The sequence below is a fragment of the Durio zibethinus genome, chromosome 5 (genome assembly GCF_047325235.1).
Source record: "Durio zibethinus cultivar Kanyao isolate XHJ-2024 chromosome 5, ASM4732523v1, whole genome shotgun sequence".
NCBI lineage: Eukaryota > Viridiplantae > Streptophyta > Magnoliopsida > Malvales > Malvaceae > Durio > Durio zibethinus.
The window spans coordinates 31,644,473-31,667,743 of record NC_143166.1 but is presented as its reverse complement, the minus strand read 5'-3'; the positions used below and the strand labels follow the sequence as shown (position 1 = coordinate 31,667,743).

The window sequence follows — 23,271 nt, the reverse complement described above, 5'->3', positions numbered from 1 at the left end:
GAATAATTTTCTATATGTGAAGGTAATGGGACGGTGCACCCCAAAAAAACAAAAAAAGAACAGTAATTGGACTACTAATTTTTAACGTACCCATACCCTTTCAGTTAATAAAGAGTTGACTACCTTGATTACGAAAAAAACTACAATAGTAATGCAAATCCCAACTTTTTCCAATTTATTTATGTTAACAGCATGATCGGACTTGAACGAAAGAAAAATTGTTTGGCCAATTGAAACAAAGAGAATTAAGGGAGATGAAGAAGGCTTGCCATAACAGTGCAGCACATTCCTGCTAGTAAATTCCTTACACTGATCATGACTCGGATTTTATTTAGACAATTTATAAGCACAGAATATGCGGATGAAAATACAATAGTAATTCATTTTAATTGCCATACTTGGCCTTGTAATCACTCCAGAGCTGGTCAACAGTCTTTCCCAACAGATCAACGAAATAATCAGCACTATAACCAGTTCTCATCTTTTTGTTCAGCTCTGCAACAAATCCATTTCTGAGACTATTACAATAGTCCAAAAACCTTGCTGTAACATCATAGCCTTGGTCCCAACGATTGCCCTGCCCTGGCTGCACCCAATGGCTAGGAATGTAATTAGCCTTTAGCCTCACAAAATCAGCTATTCCTTCAATTAATCCTCCAGGAGTCTGACCGTTCCCGTTCCATTGCCAGATATGAGTCATTTCATGATAGATTACGCCTGTGAATTCTTTTTTTACATCACCTGTATAGTTTCCTAGATAATTTGCGTTAACATGAATTTCATTATTAACAGAAAACGCAACGCCATCCCGATTTTCAATGAACAAAGTTACTTTTTGTACATCTTTTCTTTCAGCTGGGTTGTTTTGTTGGAAGATTCTCCAGATAAAATCCGTGGCGGAACCCAGAGTTTGCAGGCTGTAGTCGACCCGGATATCGTTTCTGAAACGAACACCGCCGCCACTGTTTCCTGTGTTGTCATTGACAGCGTATTCGACTGCATGGGTGCTTTGCATGGCTGAAAGAGATAACATTAGCAGAGAGAAGAAAAACAAGGTGCGAGCCATGGTAGCTTACTAAATTATAAATCGCTTCTCTGTTTCCTTTCAGAAGGAGCTTTCTCTTTTCTTTTTTTTTTTGCAAGAAAATGTATTGTCCTCCATGGGTTTATATAGGAGTTGGATGACAGTGGCCAGGTATGCGGCTTTCAAAAGTTTTGGTCTAATCCAGTTAACCATGATGCAAGAGAAATATTGACTAGTTCTTCAACTGTATGTTCGGCGTATAAATGATGGAGTTTGAATTGATAGAAGTATTAAATTTAAGTTTGATTTGAAATTTGAAGGTTTGAAATTTAATTTGAATTCGATTGAGTTTTATTATTTTTATTTAAATTTAATTTAAGATAAAATTTAAATTATTTAAATTTATTTAATTAAGATCGATTAATATGTAAAAATAAATTCGATTTTTATATTCGATAAAATTTTGATTATTTATATTCGAATTCAAATTTGAATTTAAGATATTTTATTAATTAAATAATAAAATTATATTTAAATATAAAAATTAGATTAAATTTGTAAGTTATTCGAATCGAATATAAAAATATTCAAATTTGATTAAATCGATGAGTAAAATTATTCGAGTTTAAACATAAATTTAATTTGATAATAATCGAATTAAATTTAAATTTTATTCGAATCGAACTCGAATAATTTATAAATATTAATATATCATTTACATATTTAATTAAATATATTAAAATAATCGATGATGTTTATAAAAAATTAAAAAAAATAAAAAATAATTGGTGATGACCTGACAGCTGTTTTTATGGACTTATAGAAACAAAAATCTTTTAGCAAAATACAATTCGGTCACCCTTTTATCTTTTTAAATACATGTTGAAAAAAATTTTTTAACTCTGTGACGGTGGGAAGTCTACTTTCTAAAATGCAAACTAGTCAAAATTGGAGGGGAATAAAGAAAAGAAGAGAGATGGCCAAGTATAATTAAAACCTGTCTGATGTAAACAAGAATACAAAATCCTGAAATATTGACTTTGACTGTCACCAAAACCGACATAATATGTTACAAATTCTGTGCCGAAATAAAGAGGCCTCCCCCCCATATGTCCTTCTAGAATAAAGGTTACCTCAACGAAGAAAAATCCCTAGTTAACTCTATTGCCAAATTAACAAAGACAAAAGAAAAGAAAATTAAGATCAGAAATACTAACTTAGATCAAGGAACAAAGCCCCCGTAGTAATCCAATAGGCTACATCTTTTGTGACAGTTTGTAATTTCACATTGAAAAAATGTATGAATATAATATGATATATAAAGATATTTAAATTTAAATTTATAAAATATTTTTTATATGATAAAATTATAAAGTTTTTAAATTACAATTGATAAAATTTTATAAATTGAGTATAAGTTTTTATAAATAATATTAAAATGATAATCAATCAACGAAAACTTACGAGTCTTTATAAATGATATTAGAATGATCATCAATCAATGAGAATTAAATGTTACATAATAAAAACATACTTCTTATGTGATAAAATTATAAAAATTTTAAGTCAAAATAAATAATATTTCATAAATTAAAAATAAATTTTTATAAATATATTATATTATATCTACATATTCTCTTAATATAAAATTTGGAGCATCACTCCTTTAGCAATAAAATTAAGTTAATGGTTAAGTTTGGATCAAATTAATGCGTATAGCTTAAGTTGTTTTGCATAGAAATTAAATTTACTAATTGATTATTTTCAATCTTTGTAAAAAGTATTTTAAAAATAAAATTTTAAATATATAAAAAAACATGTCTTTAAAATTATTCGAAAAGAGCTTAAACTTAAACGAAACTTAAAAATACTATGCTATTATTATAAAAAATATATATAAATTGGTTATTTTATTTTAATTGTTGAAAAGTAAAATGAGCAACAAAGAGAACAACAAGGGGAAACAAACAGCAATTCACCAAACCAATTGAGATTAGAAAAATCTACGACCAAGACAAAGCATCACATAACATTATAGTCCAAGTAATTTCATAGGCGCAAATTAAGGGGCCTAACTCTTTGTCATGTATGTTTATTTTTAGAGAACCTGCCAAATAACTACACAACGGAAAAACCAACCAGCCACGCTAGCTACTATATTATCTAGAAGCGGACTTTGTGGGAGAGTCTCAGCTGCCCATATTTAATAAATTCTCTTTTATGCCCTTTTTTTTTTTTTTTTTGGAGTTACACGAACTTCATTGTTGCTAACATATGGGATCGCAAGCCAGTTCAGGATCAGCACGTTCTTTTTATTTTTGATAGTGCGAGATCATAGTATCGAGCGCAAAAAATATATAAATATTAATATTTAAAATTTAAACTTGTTAAATAATTTTTTTACAAAATAATTATACAAATTAATTAAATTAAAGTTTAAGTTAATTTTTGATAATATTTTAATTTGTGAAAAAATCTAACTCGTAGTTAATAAAAATGTATTAGAGGTAATTTTAGATCCAAATGACATTTTGATCATTTTTATTCATTGGAGATTTTTAATAAATAATTAGAGATATTTTAAATTTTTATGTTGATTTAACATGTTAAATCGATCTACTATATTAGTGTCACGTTAATTCGATTTCATCATCACTCATGCCTTAAATCAATTATTTTTTATCTATAAATAAAATCCTTCAAATACTATAAGATATCTTACTTTTATTTTATTTTATTTTTAATTTTTTTTAGTTTGATCTCCGATATTGCAACGTACAATTACAACTTCTTTTTTTAACTTAACTTTTTTTATTTTGACTTTCATCTTTTAGCTTAGTGATTAAGATATCAATTAAAAATTATATAAAACGTGAATTCTACTTGTCATCCTCTTTCTCCCCTTGTAAGGATATTAACTGTTTTTTATAATAAAAAAAAAACTTTTTTATTTTGATTTTTGATCTTGCAATGTACAATCACAATTTTTTTTTCTTTAACTGTTCACTTATTTTCTCTATTTATTTGAAAATTTTATCTCTCAATTCAAAATTCGATATAAACATTACGTCGTAAGGCCCAGGCTCGGACCCGAAGATTTATATTTTATGTTCAATGTGCATTTTTTAGGTTTCTAATCTTAATTGAAAATGGAGTAATTGATCAATCCGATGGAGGAATGATTAATAAATTGTGAAAAGTCAATCAAACTCGGTTGAAAATCATCGCCAATAAGCTCTGACGGACGTCGGCATCACCGTGGATTGACTTTGACTTGGGCAACTGGGCTCTTTGTCTTTTTCCTAGTTGTTGCCAGACGGATATTGACGCATTCACTCTGACTGTTGCATTCTTCGGTATTGTATGGTTGAACGGATCACATGCGGGGGTCTAGCCAGGAAAAATTTTTAAGTGATCATATTTTAATTTCTATTATATAAATATGGTATTATATATTATATTATTTAAAAATATGTTAAATCTGAAAGTTTTAAGCTTATAAAATTATAAAGTAAACTTTTTTAATTAAAAAGTTATTTTTTGTCTCAAATTAATTGACTTATTGATTTTTAAAATTTAAGAAATTTTTTTTATTTTAATGTATTAATATTAAAATTTTAAATTATTTGTCAAATCAAATTTTCATAATTTTTAATATCAAAAAAGAAAAAAATCATAAAAATAATTTTAAAATATAAAAGAAAGATTTTTAAATATTAAATAAAATATGATTTTAGGACATTCCAAAAGAAAATAAATAAATAAATAAAATGTGACAAAAAAAAGTAATATAAAGACAATGATATATTATTTCAAGTTTATGATTGGATCATTTTTGAACTTAACAAATTAAGTTGGATTTCATTTCATTTTTATTCTGTTATTACTTATCTTTTTTTTTTCTTAAAAAGACAAATGATGGCTTTAGATATAAGACTAAATAATTCTTTATGAAATTATATGTATTTAAAGAAATTAAAATCATAATTAAATATTTTTTAATATACCTCAAGAAGAAAAACCAATAAATTAACCAAATTAATAACCAATAAATCAATTTTTTTTAAGAAACCAACAAATCAATAATTAATTTTGAACAAAACTCACATTTGATGAAATTTAAGCTTGGAAACTTGAAGGTTTAAAGATTTTCATTAGCATGTAAATAATATATTCCAATAAATAAAATTTAAAAATTAATTTATTTTATAATATATTTAAAAATATATCACATTTCATATTTTAATAAATTATTTTTATTAGAGATCAAATTGTATAAAATAAAAAATTTATAATCATATATATAATATAATATAAATATTTTAAGAAAAATTTTATCTTTTTTAATTTTTTAAATTTTAGTGGTTCAATATAAGTAAATTACAAAAAAAATTTATTAGAACATCTATACTAAATTAAAATTTTTAAGAATTGAATGGGACGATTGACTTACATGTCTCGTAAATGTTGACTAATATAAATTAATAAGTCGTTGCTTTTAAAATGCTTACATTTTATATAATAATGAAAATATTTTTGTTAATTTAATTGTTTATGATAGTTGATGTCAAGTCAATATCATATCATAAACTATTCGTGATCATAAATTGTTTTAATGGCAAGGAGATCTTGATATCTTTCAAGTCCCAATTACGTTATCGAGATAAGACTTTCCATGATCCAATCAGCGAAACTAGTTTACATATTCAATCTTAATAGTTAAAAAAAAAAATCACAAGAAATATTCGTCCACCTAAAAAAGTCGCCACCCAAATTGTTAATGGGAAAATCTAAGTATGCATCTTTTTTTTCTCTAAATTTTTTTTTTCAAATTTTTTATAAGTGAAATCATTTTAATACTTTTTTCACAATTATTCAAGTATTCATATTCGATAGATTTTATGAATTTTTAAAAATAAAAATTATAACATTTCTCTAAAATACATACATAAAAATAAAAATATTAAAAATTTGTGAGAACTTACAAAAAAGATATAATTTTATTAAAATTTTTATGAATTAGTGGAATGAAAAGAGTTATTATTAAAAATAATAAAATTTAAAATTAATAAAAAATTATTTTTATTACTTTGATCTTAAAAAAATAAAATCTTATAAGATCTTAATTAAATATTTCATTCTTTGATGTCATGAAAGATGATGAAAAAACTGTCAGGTCTGATAAATATACGAAAACTAAAATGCTTCAAATTGTATAAGTAATATTATTGAATATTATATAATTTTGTTAAAATTTAATATGCTAATTGAAAAAACCCATCATGATGAGCAGATAAAAAGATTTTTCCATGGAGTTTAGTTTAGTCAGATCTATTATAAAATTTTAATAATTAATAACAAATATTTATCAAAAAATAATAAATCTTAAATTTATACAAAATTATATTTACTATTTTATCTTTAATTTAATTAATGTTTCATAATATTTTATTCTTTCTCTAAAATCAAAATAAAAAAATAAATTTTTTATTATTTGAAATTTTATGTTTTTTTTTAATAATAACTTTTTTCCTTATACTAATTCATAAAAATTTTAACAAAATTTTTTTAATAATTTTTAATAAAATGTTATAACTTTTAAGACACATATTTTCAAAAAGTATTATAGCTTCCCAAAATGAATTTTGAAAAAGTTATAATATTTTTCAAAAATTTATTTTCGAAAAATCAAAATTTAACAAATATAAATATCCAAACATTTGTAAAAAAAATATTTAAATAATTTTACTTCTAAAAAATTTACCAAAAATTGGATATAGAGAGAAAAAAATTAAGGTATATTTAGTTGCTCTCTTTATTAACAAGACTGAGAACTTTAAAAGAACGATAGAACCAACCCATTGGATTCAAGACACATATAGCCAATTACTATTAGTAGTCAGACTAATAAATTCCAATTTTTTCTGGGTTATTTCTGATAATGTAGATCTACCAAGGCATGATTGACACAAATAGTAACGAGAATGTGTTTTTTTTTTGTTGTTTGAGTTCATTATAAAATCATAAAATAAATTCGTTAAAATTTGATATAAATAAATTTATTTATATTATCTAAGAAACAGATATATAGGATGAAATTTAAAAATCCATTACCACTTTAAAAAAATTAACGGAAATCTGAAACAGTGAAGAGAATTAAGGGAGATAAAGAAAGCTAGCCAGAAAAACACTGCTGCAGTGCATTCCTGCCAAAGAAGTCATTTGAAGTAATATTATTAATTCCTTAATAATATGAATTACAATATGATAATGATTCATTTTAATTGCCATATTTAGTCTTGTAATCACTCCAGAGCTGATCAAAAGTTTTTCCCAACAGCTCAACTAAATAATCATCACTGTAACTAGTTTTCATTTTTTTGTTTAGCTCTGCGACAAATCCATTTCTGAGACTATTGCAATAGTCCAAAAACCTTGCTGTAACATCATAGCCTTGGTCCCACCTTTTGCCCTGCCCTGGCTGCACCCGGTGACTAGGAATATAATTAGCCTTTAGCCTCACAAATCAGCTATTCCTTCAATTAATCCTCCAGGAGTGTGGAAGTTCCCGTGCCATTGCCAGTTATGAGTCGTCTCATGATAAAGCACCTCAGTGAATTCCCATTTTACATCACCTGAATAGTTTCCTAGATAATTTGCGTCAACATGAATTTCATTATTATCAGGCTCAGCGAAGGCAACCCGTCCCCGTTTTCAATGAACAAGGTTACTTTTTGCACATATTTTCTGTCAGCTGGGTTTTTTGTTGGAAGATTTTCCAGATAAAATCTATGGCGCTACTCAGAGTTCGTAGGCTGTAATCGACCCCGATCTTGTTTCTGAAACGAACACCGCCACCACTGTTCCAGTGGTGTCATTGACAGCATACTCGACGGCATGGGTGCGTTGCATGGCTGCAAGAGATAATATTAGCAGAGAGAAGAAAAACAAGGTGACAGCCATGGTAGCTTAACTTAATTATAAATTGCTTCTCTGTTTCCTTTTAGGAGTTTTTTTTTTTTTTTTGGCAAGAAATATCTTCTTCTCTATTGTTTATACAAGAGTTTGATGGCAGTGGCTAGGACTTTGGGTTTCTAAATTAATGATATCGTTTCAAAAGTTTTGGTCTATCCAATTAACCATAATACAAGAGAAAAGACAATACTTCATACACATAAATTGTTCACATATACATTTTTCTTAATTTAATCTATATGTTATCAAATTTTTACGTATATGCACGAAACTTTGTTATATGCATATAACATTAACGTTAAGAGAAATATAGATTAGTTCCTAACCTTGTTTTTGTACATCCAAAGTAATGGTGATAAAGCTGCTGATTTCATGAATTTTTTAGTTTTAACACAATCATTTTAGACGTTAAGGAATACAAAGGATAACAAAGGGAAACAAACAACAATTCACACCAAACCAATTGGGACGAGAAATTAAAATATACGACCAAGACAAGGATACTATAGTTGGAGCAAATTAAGGGGCCTAATGTTTTTGTACGTTTGTTTAATTAATTCAGTAGGTAGATAATATATTGTAGATTAAAAGAAATCATAAGCAGAAAAAGGAAAGAGTAAGAGGAAAACAAATGGGAACCTGCCAAATAAATCCATACAACGAAAACCAACCACCCAAGCTAACATATTCAAAGACATATTTAAACATGGTATATTTGAAGCATGGGTGAAAGAGATAATATTAACAGAGAGAGGAAATACAAGGTGTGAGCCATGGTAGTAAACCTGACCATGGGCTGGATGGATCAGGCTCTGAAATCCATGATGCAGATTAAAGCAATCAAAGATTGAATTCCTGCCAGAGATCCACTAATATATACATGCACATGAATAATAGTTAAATAGAGAGGGCATGAACTTGCAAAGCTAAGTACAATGGCATTCCTGAAAGGCTTGTTTTCAAAGGCTTCAGTGCATGGCATGTGAGAACCAAGAAAACTGCAACAGCTCATAAGAATCATCAAACCAAATCACTCATGATCTAGGTGCAAACTAATCAGTCAGAATCTGTTGTTACCTCAATAATCACTAGAAGCTTATAAGAAAATCATAAAAAATTTAGGAAAGTTCAGATCAAACAAGTTACCTTTTGTGGCACTTTTTGTATATAATCAAAATGGCTCCGAGGAAAAATTCTGCAGTCCATTATCTCACCAAGTTCAAAAGATGGTGCTCAGTTTCAACTGCCCAACTCACACAAAAGGAATAGTGGGGAAAAAAATGGGAAAGCTACTATTTAATTGCATACAGACAGTATAAGAACAGATATAGTATAAGAGCAGAGATAGTTTAAGTTATTATGGTTAGACCATGTGTATCAAAGGTATCATAAGCCAATGCGTAGAGATGAGATAATGAAAAACGATAAGGAAATGCTTATGATTTAGCAGAATATATGTTCTTGGCACAGACGAATAACAGAATGGTTCTACGTTGAGGATCAAGCACAAGATAATTTGATGAGGCTTTACCAAACGTAGTTTTATAACACGAACAAAGCATGCGAAGAAAACCAGAAAACGGTCAATGAAGAAACTAGAGAAGACTGCAGGTCAATGACACATCACGTTGATAGGTTATCTATAAGAGAAAAATCACCTGTAGATATGGATGAGACTGGCTGAATGAATGGAAAAGCCACTGGAATGATGTTCAATCAGCTCAAACCTATTGAACAAGACATTTATATCAACAAGGCTAGCCAGACAGAAAATACTAGAGTGAAAATGTGATATGGATGCAAAATGCAAGGACTGTTAGAAAGCTATGTATTTTTAAGTTACTGATAACAGAATATAACCTTCTGGCCCCAAAAAAATCGGAATTTTAGCTTACCTATAAATCATGGAATCACAATCCACTATAGCAATGCAGTGATTAATTTCTTTCATGATTTGCTAAATGTGCAACAGCTGAATGAAGGATCCATGTTGACATCTAAAGAATCCCATGGACAGTGGCATTACTTGCTTAGAGGAATATGTTTTCATCAAACGATGCCTAGAAAAAAAGATTTGAGGATACAAAAGCAAATAAAACATCAATTAGGAAACACCTTGAAAGTCAGTTTATAATACATGAAAAATATGAAATTGGGTAAAAACAAGAATGGTTTTATGTAAAGAAGTTAGAATTGAAAACTCCGGTGCTAAAAGTATATTTAATTTACCAAAGCACAAATCCTGGAAATGAAGAAGTTAGAAGTTAAGACAAGGGCTCATACAGAGCCAATGAAAAAATTAAGAAGCTGGAGATTTAGCATATATGGGAGAATTGCGCAGCATTCCAACTTGCCAAGCAAATGAGCTCAAATTTCTCCTGTCACCAAAGGGAATAAATCATTTAAATGACGTTGAAATGTACATGCCCAATCAGTTAATGTGTCAGAAACTTGTATCAACATCAGAATAAAACATTTCTCAGGTAGACAGGTATGTGTAACTCTGTAGAACAGACGTATGTTTATTTATTGCTTGTGTTGAGCTTTGAATATGCTATATAAGTTGAGATAACATGCGCACTTACGTAAAAGAAGTGAATGGTAAAAGGTGGAACCAAATTCTCTTTTGAAATTTGAATCCAAATGTGGATGCTGGCCAATGGCTAAACACTTGGGGACTAGCAAACAATGGCTGTTAAAGATCCAATTCAAGATTTTGGGCCTTTTGGCTAATAATATTTGATTAAATTTAGACTTATCCTCCCCTAATTATTATTAACTTTTTTTAAACCCCAAATTATTATTAACTTAACCAACCATTAAGCACTCACTAATTTTTTCCATTACTAAAAGAAAATTGTCAATCTCCGTAAATAAGGTCACCAATCATAGCCACCAGCCACTAACTAAAACCTGAGAACTGTGGTTTCTTCATGAAAAATATAAAAATTTTATGGAAAAAATATTTTTTGAATTTTTTAAAATAAAATTTTAACATAAGAATAGATTTTTTCTTAAAATTTTAACAATATTAAAATAAAAATTTATGGATTTTCCTCTTTTTAACAATATTAAAATATAAAATTTTATGAAAAATTAAAATTTTTTTCTAAAATAATATTTTAACATAAAAATAGATTTTTTATATTAAAAAATTTTATTTTACTTTTTTTTGAAAAAAAATCAGCAAAAAATTTGTTTTTTAATACAAATACTTTTAGCTTTTTATCTTCAAATTTTAAGAAAGAATATTTCTTTATTTTTTCAAAAAATTTTAAAATTTTAGATTTTTTAATTTATGAAAAGAATTAATCTCTTTCAAGATTTTGTTTTCTTTTTGTTATGATTTTTTTAATTTTTAATTTTTTAAAAAATAAAAAAATTTGTTAAAAACTTAAAAAATGTAATAAAAAGTTAAAGACTTATATAAAATAGTTATGTTTAATCTTTTTTCAGTTAAAATAAACATGTCATCAATCATCATGGACATCATTTTATATATCATCTTATATGTAAAACATCATCTTTGCAATACAAACTATCGTTTATCTCATTTAATGAAATTAGAATTTTTACATAATTTTAAAACTTTATGATTTTATTTACATGTAAAAAATCAAGAGTTTATATATCCATATTATACAAAAAAATTAAAAATATTGGATATTACCCAATGAATTTTATCAATGATAAATTAAAAAATATGGTGCTTAGTCTTCAAACGAGGGTTCAAAGTTCAAACTCTCGCTATTCGTTATGTCCAATTGCCTACTTCAGTGAGGATGTAAATGGAGAGGGTATAAAAAAGTAAAGTATTTTTTTATCTTTATATTTAGATTTTTATATTATAGTCATCTCTGTATACATATTCAAGAGATATTTTAAATTTATCTATATTTTAATTCCTGTAAATATTTAATGGATATTACTAATTCTTATACGCATAATTTAAAAAATAATAATAAATAAAATTTATTTGTTTAATTTTTTATATTTTTATCTTGTATATTTAAATTTTTTTTATAAATATATATTAATATATGTTTTTTAATAAAATTATATTAATTTTAATTAATCTAAAATAAAAATTTATATTATGTTATAAAAATTTTATTCACTAAATAAATATATATATATATATATATACACACACACATATATAAGAGGTATGAGTACAAAATGGATACTATATTGTTTATCATCATTCTTGTATCAAATAAAAATTTAAAATTATACCCATCTCTAACCCTATACCCACAATATAATACCTATCCTCATATCCATTATGATAAAAAAAATCCAGTTCTTCATTGAATATAAATAAAATTGACATATTTAATTGAGAATTTTGATAAACTCTCATTTTATTTAAAAAAATTAAAATTAAAAATGAAAAAAATCGAAAGTATTTATAATTTGATTTTAATCGAATTAATCATTTGATCCGATTAATCGATCAATCACTAAATTAATTTAAATCAGTTAATAAAAATGATTTTTTTAAAAAATTTATTTTTAATTAATTCAATTCAAAAATTGAATTAACCAAAATTTTAAGTAAAATATAATATAATTCAAATATAAAATAAAAATAAATAAAAATAATTATTTTTTATAAATTATTAAATTTTTTAATATAATACTTTAATATTTAAATATTTTGTTGAATAATTGTATTTAATTTGTTTAAAATATAAAAAATTAAAAATTAAAAACATAATATAATTTAAATGTATTTATTATTCAATTAACTGAAAAATTAATTAAAAATAATCAATTAAAATATAAAATTAATATATTCAATTCAATTAATAAAAATAATTTAATTTTACATAATTTAATTTAAAATTAATCGAATAATGAATACTTTAAAAACTACCCTAAAGAAAACCGCTGGGAACAAAAAGCCCTTTTCTCAAATTTGCATTGGTAATTGATTAAAAGCCTTGAAGATTTTACAAGTTGAACCCATGCCAATGCCAACCCAAGCCCTAGAACCCACATGGTGCTTCCAAAAAGCAAAAAGAAAAAGAAACCCTTTGCTTTTGCCCATTCTCTTTCTCCATCCCATTTTTTTCTACTATTCCATTCGTTCAGTCAATTCTATAAAACCAAAAAAGGACTCACTTTTTTATAATAGTTATATAATATACATCCATGAATCCCCGTATCTCTGACTCAGGAGTTGCCTTTCCCATGTTCCTGTTTTTTCAACTCCTTTTTACCCCTTTGATGATTCTTTTCAAGATGAGCTGTCAAAATCTCTTCAGACAACAATTTGAGAAGGCACTGCTTAGCTCCTAGGCCTTAGCAAAGTAGCAACCATGTGCAAAAGTATACTTCGAAACTAGCTGGAAATGATTTACTGCTTTATTACATTGTTTCCCATAGCTGGCGACCAGAAATCAGCACCGTTGGTATTCGCCACATGTGCAGTGCAGGCAACTGGGACCAGGCATAGCCCCCTGCTCTTCAGGTCCTTCCTTGATTCTTCACCTCCGCTCTCTCCACCGTTCTAACAACACAGTGAAAAAAGACCCTTAAGTCCTTTTTTTAACCTTTCGTAAAAAAAACTAGACTAACATACTTTAAAGAACTGGGGTCTTTTACTTACCGGTAGGTGTTGCAGGTAAGGAGAGCACAGGACTTGAACCTGGTCGTGCAGGAACCTGATATAACCCATCGCTTCATGGAGCACTGATGCCGTATCTGTCTGCAAAAGTGTCACACACCATTCATTTTCGAGTCAAATCAAATTTCATTACGGTTGATTACTTTCTCCAAAGTCATTGAATCAAATTAATCATAAGTTAAACTCTGAACGTAATTTCGCACCTTGCCAAAAGGTGAAACTAGCTGCTGCAATGCTGTGATTCTATCCCCTAGCTTCTCTTTCCTCACCTGTCATTAATTAGAGAAGGACATCATCTGGTGAACTGATCTTTATAAGCTGGAAGTTTCAAAACAGACCAACATGTAAAACATACAATTATTAGTTAAGCTAGAAATGCAAGTTATATGCAACCTTTGCATGGCCGGTCGAAGAGGCGGGGTTCTCGACCTTGGACCTTTTATTGGCTCTTTGGCTTGCCGGTTGAGCTGTATCAATGGCACCCGTGCCCTGCATCTTTTCTCGATCGCCATTCCTCTTTCTCTTCCAAAGAGTAAACAAAAGTGGTCTTAAAATAGTCAGCTTTCTTTGCACTTTCTAAAAAAGAAAAAACAAAAACCAAAAGCCAAAGGTTAACACAGGCTATGCACTTAATAACTTATCACACTCACAGTAGATTTGGCCGGAGCCTTGACAGATTTGCTGTTGTTACCGGAAGAAGCTGAGGAAGAATCACTGCACGTGACCCCGGATCTTTGAGGAGTGGTAGCAATTTTTGTAGTATTAATGCAAGATTCGGAAAACACTATTTCAGCATGAGTATGATGGCCCCCGAAGCAAAGCATTTTGGGAGTCTTCTCATGAGCAGGAAAAGAAGAGAAAGTGTAGTTAAAACTCTGGTCCAGATCAAGACCCACAAAATCATCATCACCACCAAATAATAACTGAGAAAAACTAGTAGTTGTTGCAGTCCCCCGGTCCCCCTCAAAACCCTGATCAGTCTCAGCCATCATAAAAACACTTTTTAAAAAAGTAAAAACCCAAAAAACCAAACCCCAAAAGATTAAATTGCTTAACTTTCAATCTCTTTTTCTATCTCTTTATTCTTTTGTTTGTATAGTTGGAGAGCAGCAGCCATAACAATAGAGAGAGGATTAGTAGACTAGTGCAAGTGAAAATGGGTGGTCTAAAGTGGTGGGCTGTTTCCAAGATTGGCTTTGGTTTTCGGCCAGTGGCAGTCAAACCCACCTAGCCCGAGAAAACCGTGGTTTATTTGCCCAAAGCATTGGTTTGTAAATTTTGCCTTGGCTGAGCTTATATATGACCCGTTTTCTGCTAATCTCTTTTATTTTCGGCCTTGAAACTCAGAAAAACCTGATCAGTGTTCTGTCACCACCGACTCACTGAGTTGACTTGACGTACAAAAATGAGAAAATGCACCCCTAAGCAAACCTTAAGAGGCTTTGACCCACCCAATGATCACTCTTTCATTTTTGTAAAATATTAAGCTTAACAAAAAACAAAGGTTGGCGAGTAAAAGGACAAGGTTGAACAGTTGAACCTTTGTTTGAGGATATACGTATATTTGCTAAAAGTTTTCACTTTGAATTTCAGTTTCACAAAACAAACGTATACAGCAAGTACCTGCTGTGAATGATATGGTTGGCCCCCTCTAAGACTACCTACAGACAGAGATCAAATAAGCTGAAAACTGCGGGTCCCAAACCCCATGTAGATAGCTCCATCTGACCATATGACCAAATCTGAGTTTCCAATCAGGTGCACAGCCCTCAATTTAAATCTTTCTGACCCGAAATGCCTCTCAGGGACTGCCTTTGCCCATCCAAACCATCACCCCATCACCATTTTTCATTTTTCAACTTAAGTTTATTCAATTTGCCCATTGTAATTAATGAGATCATTAAATAAAAAATGAGTTCAATTCGAAAGCTTTTTATGTCCCATAAATCCAAGCCACAAGTGTCATTATTTTAATTACCTACCTTTACAATGGTACTACTAGAATAGAAGTAGAAGTAGAAAAATTGAATGCAGTGTCTGCATGTTGGCGGACGCCGCGAGATTTGAAAAGGAAACCGAGACACGTGGTGAAACAGCAAACCACGGATGAGTTCGGTGAGAAGGCACGGCAGTCAAGATCGACCCGACATTTGCTTCATCGCATGCTGCGTTTTCCCACACCTCGTTGGTCGTTGGCTTCGTTCCTGTGCATGTCTCTCTCCCTTCGCTTTGTTCGATGTTTCATTAACAAGGTCCATTTATTAACAAAACTGCCCCCCTTGCACTTACAAAAGCTAGCTTTACTTCACCAGTCATCAGTTAAAATACTTTGTCTTGAATTCGAAGGCTTAAACATGATCACAGGTTCACAAGTTTTGAAACTATGGGCTTAAACATGATGATAAGTTCGGAAATAAAACGTGGTGGGTAGAGGTAGAGCCTAAAAGGAGACAAGTAAAACAGTCACATTATACCAACTCGATTCATCTCGTGGTTATGGACCTTAAAAATACTGAAAAAAAGAAAAAGCATTCTGGGAATAAAGCAACACCGGAGTGCAAGTGTCAAACACCAGATCAAACTCTAATAAACACGAGAAAGATATGCAGGTCTGAAGATTTTCTTACAAGACGTGGAGCAGCGAAAGCCATCATTGATGACTTCCTCCATTTCCTGTATGGTGGAATGAAAATACTAGTTTTGGTCAGACTTGATCAACTATAAGTCTCTAACGAAGATTCAATTCATAATGAGATTCTATTCAAGAAAACTATGTAAAGAGATTTATCACAATCACATACCAGAAAAGCTTCACTAGTATCATACTTATGTTGTTCAAGTTTAGTTCAAGCTATATATTTCATCTATATGAAGGTCATTTACTAAAAGGGAAACTACCAAAATCTAGACATACCAGCCTGTTAAACATTGTCACAAACATGCATGTAGTTCGTATGATGTAAGAATCAGTTACAATCACTGGTTCAATCAAACCAATGCAGTGATGAAGACAGTGCCATGTTCTGAACTAGATTGGGTGAAAGCTCAGCCTAAAAGAACATTTTTAAATTGATTTTGACGTAACCTTCGGGTCATAATCCAAAAATATAGAACCTTGAATTACATTGGGTCTTTTTTTTTCTGTCTGGACCTTCCGGTAGTCACTTTGGGGTAGTCACTTTGGGCACCGACTAATCAAGAATCGTGTTAGATCGGATCTCATAAGGGGGGCAAGTTCTCCCAAATCTTTTTTTTTTCATTCACAAGACTCGAAACCGAAACCTTGTTTAAGGAAAACTGAACTCCTTGTCACTTAGACCAACCAACAGGCATTGATACATTAGGTCTTCTATAACATGGAAAATTCCTCCCTTAGCAATTTTCAGAGTAATGTCCCTGGTCAAGGTTCCAATGAACCAGATAAAAAAGCAGCCATTTTCATTCTATACCCAGCAATTTTCACATATAAAAGTTCCATTCACCACGATTTTGGTGTCCTAATCTAGGTTCAGTACAGCATTTGTTTTGTAGGAAGTGCTCAGTTGTGCAAAAGCCACCACAGAGAAGTAGCCCTTCAGTTCAAAGACATGAAACATCATAAGGATTTAACAGTGAACTGCCACTGCACCCAAACTGTGTGCATTGTGCTTGTCAAAAAGAAGATGACAACTCAGCCAACAACTATATCACTCATCCATACAGCAAAATTCTGTGAACAATTTCCAAAGCATATGCAACTATGCAAGTGATAAGTAAAATGATACGGCTGCCTATACATGTTGACCAAATCTGAATTATTACTAGAAACTAGAAAAGAAGGAAGTAAAGAAAAGCAAACCCGTTAATAAATAATTAGTCTCCGAATATTCAACATCAAAACTGAAATCTAAGAGATTACATAGGATAGAAAACAGATTTTATAACCAAAATTGCTGTATATATTCAACACTATCTCGAGACGGGCAATGATATTGATATCAAAGAAACATTGCCTAGATTACACAAAGGAAACTAGAATTTGCATTTAAAATGATTAATAAAAAAAAAAAAAAGCCCACCCGAATCCCATTTTGAGCATTATAACAAACACCTAGTTGACATTACGCGTTCATCCATCGAAGCAAATCTCCTTCAGCTTCTGGGCCGCTAATTCATCCACCGAGTACTGCAATCACGAGAAGACTCAGTGAATTCAACATTTTTATATGAAAAATATATGCACAAAGGTTAATATACGTGAATTTAGAGTTTAGAAGCACCTTGTTAAGGACCCAAAGAGAGTGGTTATAGGCGCGGTGGAAGAGCTCGTCGAGGGCTTGGGAGTCGGAGGCGTCGAAGTCCCTATAATTAACGAAGTTCTCGCGGGCGTATTTAGCGTAGTAAGGCCTCGAGTCTTTTGGTAAGCGCCTCACCAACCGTAGCATCTGAGCGTAAACTCTCAACGCTTTCTTCATCTTCTCTTTGAAAAACTACTGCCGCTTCGATGCTCCACTTCTGAGGCGTTCTTGCTTCCTTGAACTACTAATCGGCCCATTAGGACACGACTAAAACTGATTTTTTTTTATTACAAAATGACTCCAGTTTGTGTCAGGCCGGCCTGTAAATATTTACTCAATGGGCCAGATTTGTGGGTTTAGGCTGGCCAGTCAGCCCATAAACTGACTACAAATTTTATTTTACTTTCTCACATATTAACTTTCACCAATTTAAAAAAATATATTATTTTAATGCATTTACTATTAAATTTAAAATTTTTTTTAATAAAATTAAAGTTTCAAAATATAAAAAATAAAAATTTAGATGTTCAAACATAAGTTTGAGACATTAAAAAAAAATAGACAAAAAGATTATTGTTTTAATCAATTTTTTCAGATCGAATGAGATTTTTAGAAAAGAAAAAAAAAACAGTAGGTTACTGTTATTGAAAATTTGATGTTGCACTATATTTGATTTTTTTTTTACAACCATCCCAGCCCACTAGTCCAAAAGATATTAGCAATAGTATTTTACAAGTAAAATTATTAGTATTAAACAATTTTAGTTTTTACGAGTAAAATTTTAATGATAAAAATTTAAATTTTAAGTATTAAAAAAAAATTCTAATCCTACGTTTGTGATTATATAAAAAGCATAATTTATCTAAAAAGAAGTATAACATATCTTGCATGTGATAATTGCCAGTAATTAAGCATATTAGTAAAATATATGATCCATACAAATTCTTAAGCTAATAATCTCCATCCCTATCTCAGTTTATGTAAATACAAAAAATTATATATTTATATCATATTTTATATAAAATTTATATATATTATAATTTTTATTAATATATAAATATAAAATATATATTTTTTATTTTATTAGATTTATATATAATAATTATTATAATTTTAAATCATATTATATTTTTACATTATATTGCTATATTTAAGTACGTCTTCAAACAATGGACTAATTGAAATTTACAAAACTTGGGATTTCCAAGATACTCACAAGGAGGCATTGAGAGCAGAGATTAAAGGACTCGGGTTTTTTTTTTTTTAACATGATTCAAATTCAGACATGTAAATTGTCCTGTTTAGCATCTTTATTCTGACGTGACACGTGTAGGCCGCTACCTCCATAAAGCGTCAAACTAACACGTCTCGGCTTTGCGACATAGTCCATGGAAAATACCATCGCTTTCGTTATCAGGTAATGAAACCAGAAAATGAAAGAATTTGCTGCAGTAAATAAATATAGATTAATAAATAATTAAACCACTTAGCACCACTAGTTCAATTCCAGGCAGTTCTTCCAGGCAGTTCTTTCATTCGTTCATGGCTTATGTTACTTGCAAGTTGGCGAATCTACCATCACTCGTTCTTTCCTTAAATTACTAACTACGGCAAGAATCTTTCTCTCCGCAGTCCACTGAACTTTTTCCATCTCCCTAGTACTCCAAACTACACATCCCTGCCATCCACCAAGCAAAAATGATGGACATTTGGTCTTTGGATATGTGAGCTTCCTGACTCTGAAGAGTGGGCCGAATCTGACTCACCACTAATAATTACACTCGCGAGTGCTGGAAAGAAGCAAGGCGACTCGAGTCGTTCAATCCAACCCAGAGCTGAGCGTAACTCCGAGTCTAATTCAGAGGCGTTTCTGACCTTCAAATTTTGCTTCGAAGGTTTTCAACTTTCCGACAATGAAAAGCCTATTTGGCTTTCTGACGCGTGTCCTCTGTCTTCAGAGCAACCTTTCCTCCCTCTGGTACTCCAGCTTCTCCATGAAACCGTCAACCGTTCACCTGCGGTGCCTGACAGCACCTGCCCAAGGTCCCAGCTCCAGAAACTCAAACCCGAACCAATTTCTTGGATCATGGAGTCTCACTCACCTGACTCATTTTCAAGTTTCTTTAATTTGGTCTTTCTCACGCGCTTTGTTTTGGTTGTGTGCTTGTGATGCTCCTAGCGAATTTGGGTCTTTGTATTTTCAATCTTTGCTAGGTCCAAACATCGAAACCTTAACATGTAAACAAGCGCCAGTGCTGCGGACCTTTCCGGTTCCGTTTGGTGTAGACACTGGGCTATGTTTCATGCGAACCCTGGGGTACATTTTGGCAAAATGGATGATTTTAAGGGAAGTTAGCGTTGGATTACAAACTCTAACGCCTTTGCCAAGGCAGCACTTTGTAATTTCATATGCAACTGAGGCTTATGGATTTTGGACCTTGAAGGGATATGCGCCGGTTAACGCCATGAAACTGATGCATTCCAGTGATCAAAGAAGTAAATTTCCTGCCATTGGAGCCAAGGAGTCACTGTTAAGATATGCCCTTGCACACCAACAGCTTAAGGCAGTCATTCACTTGAAATACTCGGTTCGAATTTACGACGGTCACATTCAGGAAGTGCACGTGTTGACAATTTACGCCTCCACGTGGCTAAACTAAGATTTAGGAAACAAGAGGTTGCCATGCGTTATTATTTCGATGAAAGACACTTTCAATCGAGGATCCGAGTTTGGATTGGGCCTGAAGTTGGGTCAAGTTATGTGTCCCGGTTAAGCCTGGGTCGCTCCACAAACAATGGAGAAAGAGAAATAGAAACGCAAAGAATCGTTAAAGAGGGTTTCGGAAAATCAAGGACTCCAGGAATTAAAGCCAAAGCAAGAGTGTCCATGAGGAACAAGACGAAGAACTGGAGGTGGGATCAAGACGCAGAAGGGAATACCGCGGTGTTTAATGCAGTTTTAAGTGACAATGTGACAGGCCATGAAATTGCCACATGGAAGTCGTTCGATAATGGTAACAGTAGCAACGGCAACAATAGTTTTCACAATAGGTATTATGGGGTTAACAGGCCATTTACGAAAGCTGGTGGGTTGGTTTTTGCTGGAGATGATTATGGGGAACGAGTGGGGTGGAGATTAAGCAAAGAAATGGAAGGACATGTTTTGAAGTGGAGAATTGGAGGGGAAGTCCGGTTAAGTTATTGGCCTAACAACATCAGAAATTCTTATGTCTAGACAAGGTGTGTCGAATGGTGTGATGAAGTTGATTTGCCATTGATTCCTGCAAAATAGAATATTAGAGATTTTGAGCTTGTAGACAACCAATACATAGTGCAAACCATTTTATAGTAGAGGACCTCCTAGGCCTTACTTTGAACAATCGCATTGGATTATAGTCCTTTTGTAGATAAAATTTTTTTAAAATCAATAGTATTAATAAAATCTGGCTTTTTGCTAGTCTTTATGTTCTTGTAACTGAATATTTTCTCCTAACTGACAGATATAAATGGATGCTAATTGTTATGGTTTTTTAGAATGTGTAAGTACTATTTTGATTAAGTATATTTCTTTTTATCCATTGTCTTGTACCACAAGTTTATGATCCATCTCAACAGACTCACATCTCAAATGAAATATATTATTTACACTCCAACTTCTTATCAATACATTCAAAAAATTTAATTTTTGATGAAATTATTAAAATATTCATTAATTAATTAATTTTTTATTTTTTACACTTTTTTTTTTTTGAAATTTATGTCTGAAAACTTTTAAAAATTTTTGAAAATTTATTTTTAAAAATTTTTTAATTGCACTCAAATATTTCGACATAAAATCTTAATCTTATGAAACTAAATACGAAATTAAACAAAAAAGTAAAAAGAATAAACAATGTCTTTAATTTTATGTTTTTTAACTTCAATGGTTGAAATTTTCTTCGAATTTGGTTAGATTGGAGTTTAAAATCCTTTATATTTTAGGTTGGGAACAGAGTAAAAATGGATTGTGAGTGGATGGGTTGTTTGGATTTTTTATAAATTTGTATTTTAAATTGGGATTATATTGAGTGAAAAATTAAGTATTAACAATAGTGAGGTATGAAGAGAGGAAATTGGAATGCAATCAATATCATTAAAAAAAAAAAACAATCTTATCTTGGGTTCCATCATTACGCAAAAAACAAAAGAAAAAAACGAAAAGAAGTAACCCACATTGGTAACAATTTAAAGGAATGACGTTGAGCAATGACTAAAAAAAGGAGTGTTGTGATTTGCACTCAACATTTTTATTAATATAGTGAAAAAATTTAATCGTTAATGAAATTATTTAAATATTCATTAATTAATTATCTTTTTATTTTTTACATTTTTTTTTTAAAATTCATGTCCAAAAATTTTTAAAAATTTATGAAAATCTATTTTAAAAATTTTTTAATTACACCCAAATATTTGGACATAAAATATTAATCTTATGAAATTAAACACAAAGTCAAACAAAAAAATAAAAAAGAATAAATAATTTATCTTTAATTTTATGTTTTTTTAACTTAAATGGTTAAAATTTCTTTGAATTTGATTAGATTGAGGTTTAAAATCCTTTAGATTTTAGGTTGGGAATAGGGAAAAGATGAAATGTGGGGAGATGGATTGTTTGAAATTTGGTAAATTTGTATTTTAAATTGGGATTATGTCGAGCAAAAAATTAAATATTAACAGTAATAAGGTACGAAGAGAGGAACTTGGAATGCAATCACTATCGTTAAAAACAAAAACAATCGTTTTCTTGGTACCATCATTATGCAAAAAAACAAAAGAAAAAAAACGAAAAGAAGGAACCCACACTAGTGAAAATTTGAAGGAATGACGCTGAGCAATGATTAAAAAAAAAGTATTGTTATTTTCACTTCAACCTCTTATCAATACATTCAAAAAATTTAATTTTTAATAAAATTATTTAAATACTTATTAATTAATTAATTTATTATTTTTTATATTTTCTTTTAAAAATTCTTGTTAAAAAATTTTTAAGAACGTTTGAAAATTTATTTTAAAAAGTTTTTAATTACATCTAAATATTTTGATATGAAATTTTAATATTATAAAATTAAATACGAAATCAAATAAAAAAATAAAAAAAAGATTTATCTTTAATTTTATGTTTTTTAACTTAAATGGTTGAAATTTTCTTTGAATTTGACTAGATTGGGGTTTAAAATCCATTAGGTTTTATGTTGGAAATAGAGAAAAGATGGATCGTAAGGAGGTGAGTTATTTAGATTTTTAATAAATTTGTATTTTAAATTAGAATTATATTAAGTAAAAAATTAAATATTAATAATAACGAGGTATGAAGAGAGGAAACT

The 23,271-nt window shown here is 30.0% G+C and overlaps 3 protein-coding genes and 2 pseudogenes across 3 annotated transcripts; 1 reads left to right on the top strand and 4 right to left on the bottom strand.

The window, feature by feature from the left end:
• Nucleotides 1-245: 245 nt before the first annotated feature.
• Nucleotides 246-1,157, bottom strand: LOC111282289 (uncharacterized). The gene has a single exon (XM_022870307.2). The coding sequence runs from the start codon at nucleotides 1,064-1,066 to the stop codon at nucleotides 386-388; it is 681 nt and encodes a 226-aa protein (XP_022726042.2). The 5' UTR covers nucleotides 1,067-1,157; the 3' UTR covers nucleotides 246-385.
• A 6,147-nt stretch (nucleotides 1,158-7,304) lies between these two features.
• Nucleotides 7,305-8,158, bottom strand: LOC111281651 (uncharacterized; annotated as a pseudogene).
• Nucleotides 8,159-12,807: 4,649 nt separating this feature from the next.
• Nucleotides 12,808-17,359, bottom strand: LOC111282544 (transcription factor bHLH113-like). The gene is made up of 5 exons (XM_022870659.2): nucleotides 14,282-17,359; nucleotides 14,025-14,153; nucleotides 13,835-13,900; nucleotides 13,614-13,712; nucleotides 12,808-13,514 (listed from the first exon to the last, which is right to left on the bottom strand). The coding sequence occupies exons 1-5, from the start codon at nucleotides 14,621-14,623 to the stop codon at nucleotides 13,362-13,364; spliced, it is 789 nt and encodes a 262-aa protein (XP_022726394.2). The 5' UTR covers nucleotides 14,624-17,359; the 3' UTR covers nucleotides 12,808-13,361.
• Nucleotides 17,360-17,446: 87 nt separating this feature from the next.
• Nucleotides 17,447-18,172, bottom strand: LOC111282260 (complex 1 protein, LYR family protein). The gene is made up of 2 exons (XM_022870267.2): nucleotides 17,891-18,172; nucleotides 17,447-17,796 (listed from the first exon to the last, which is right to left on the bottom strand). The coding sequence occupies exons 1-2, from the start codon at nucleotides 18,083-18,085 to the stop codon at nucleotides 17,740-17,742; spliced, it is 252 nt and encodes an 83-aa protein (XP_022726002.1). The 5' UTR covers nucleotides 18,086-18,172; the 3' UTR covers nucleotides 17,447-17,739.
• A 1,434-nt stretch (nucleotides 18,173-19,606) lies between these two features.
• LOC149518911 (uncharacterized) lies at nucleotides 19,607-21,253 on the top strand (annotated as a pseudogene).
• The last annotated feature ends 2,018 nt before the right edge of the window (nucleotides 21,254-23,271 follow it).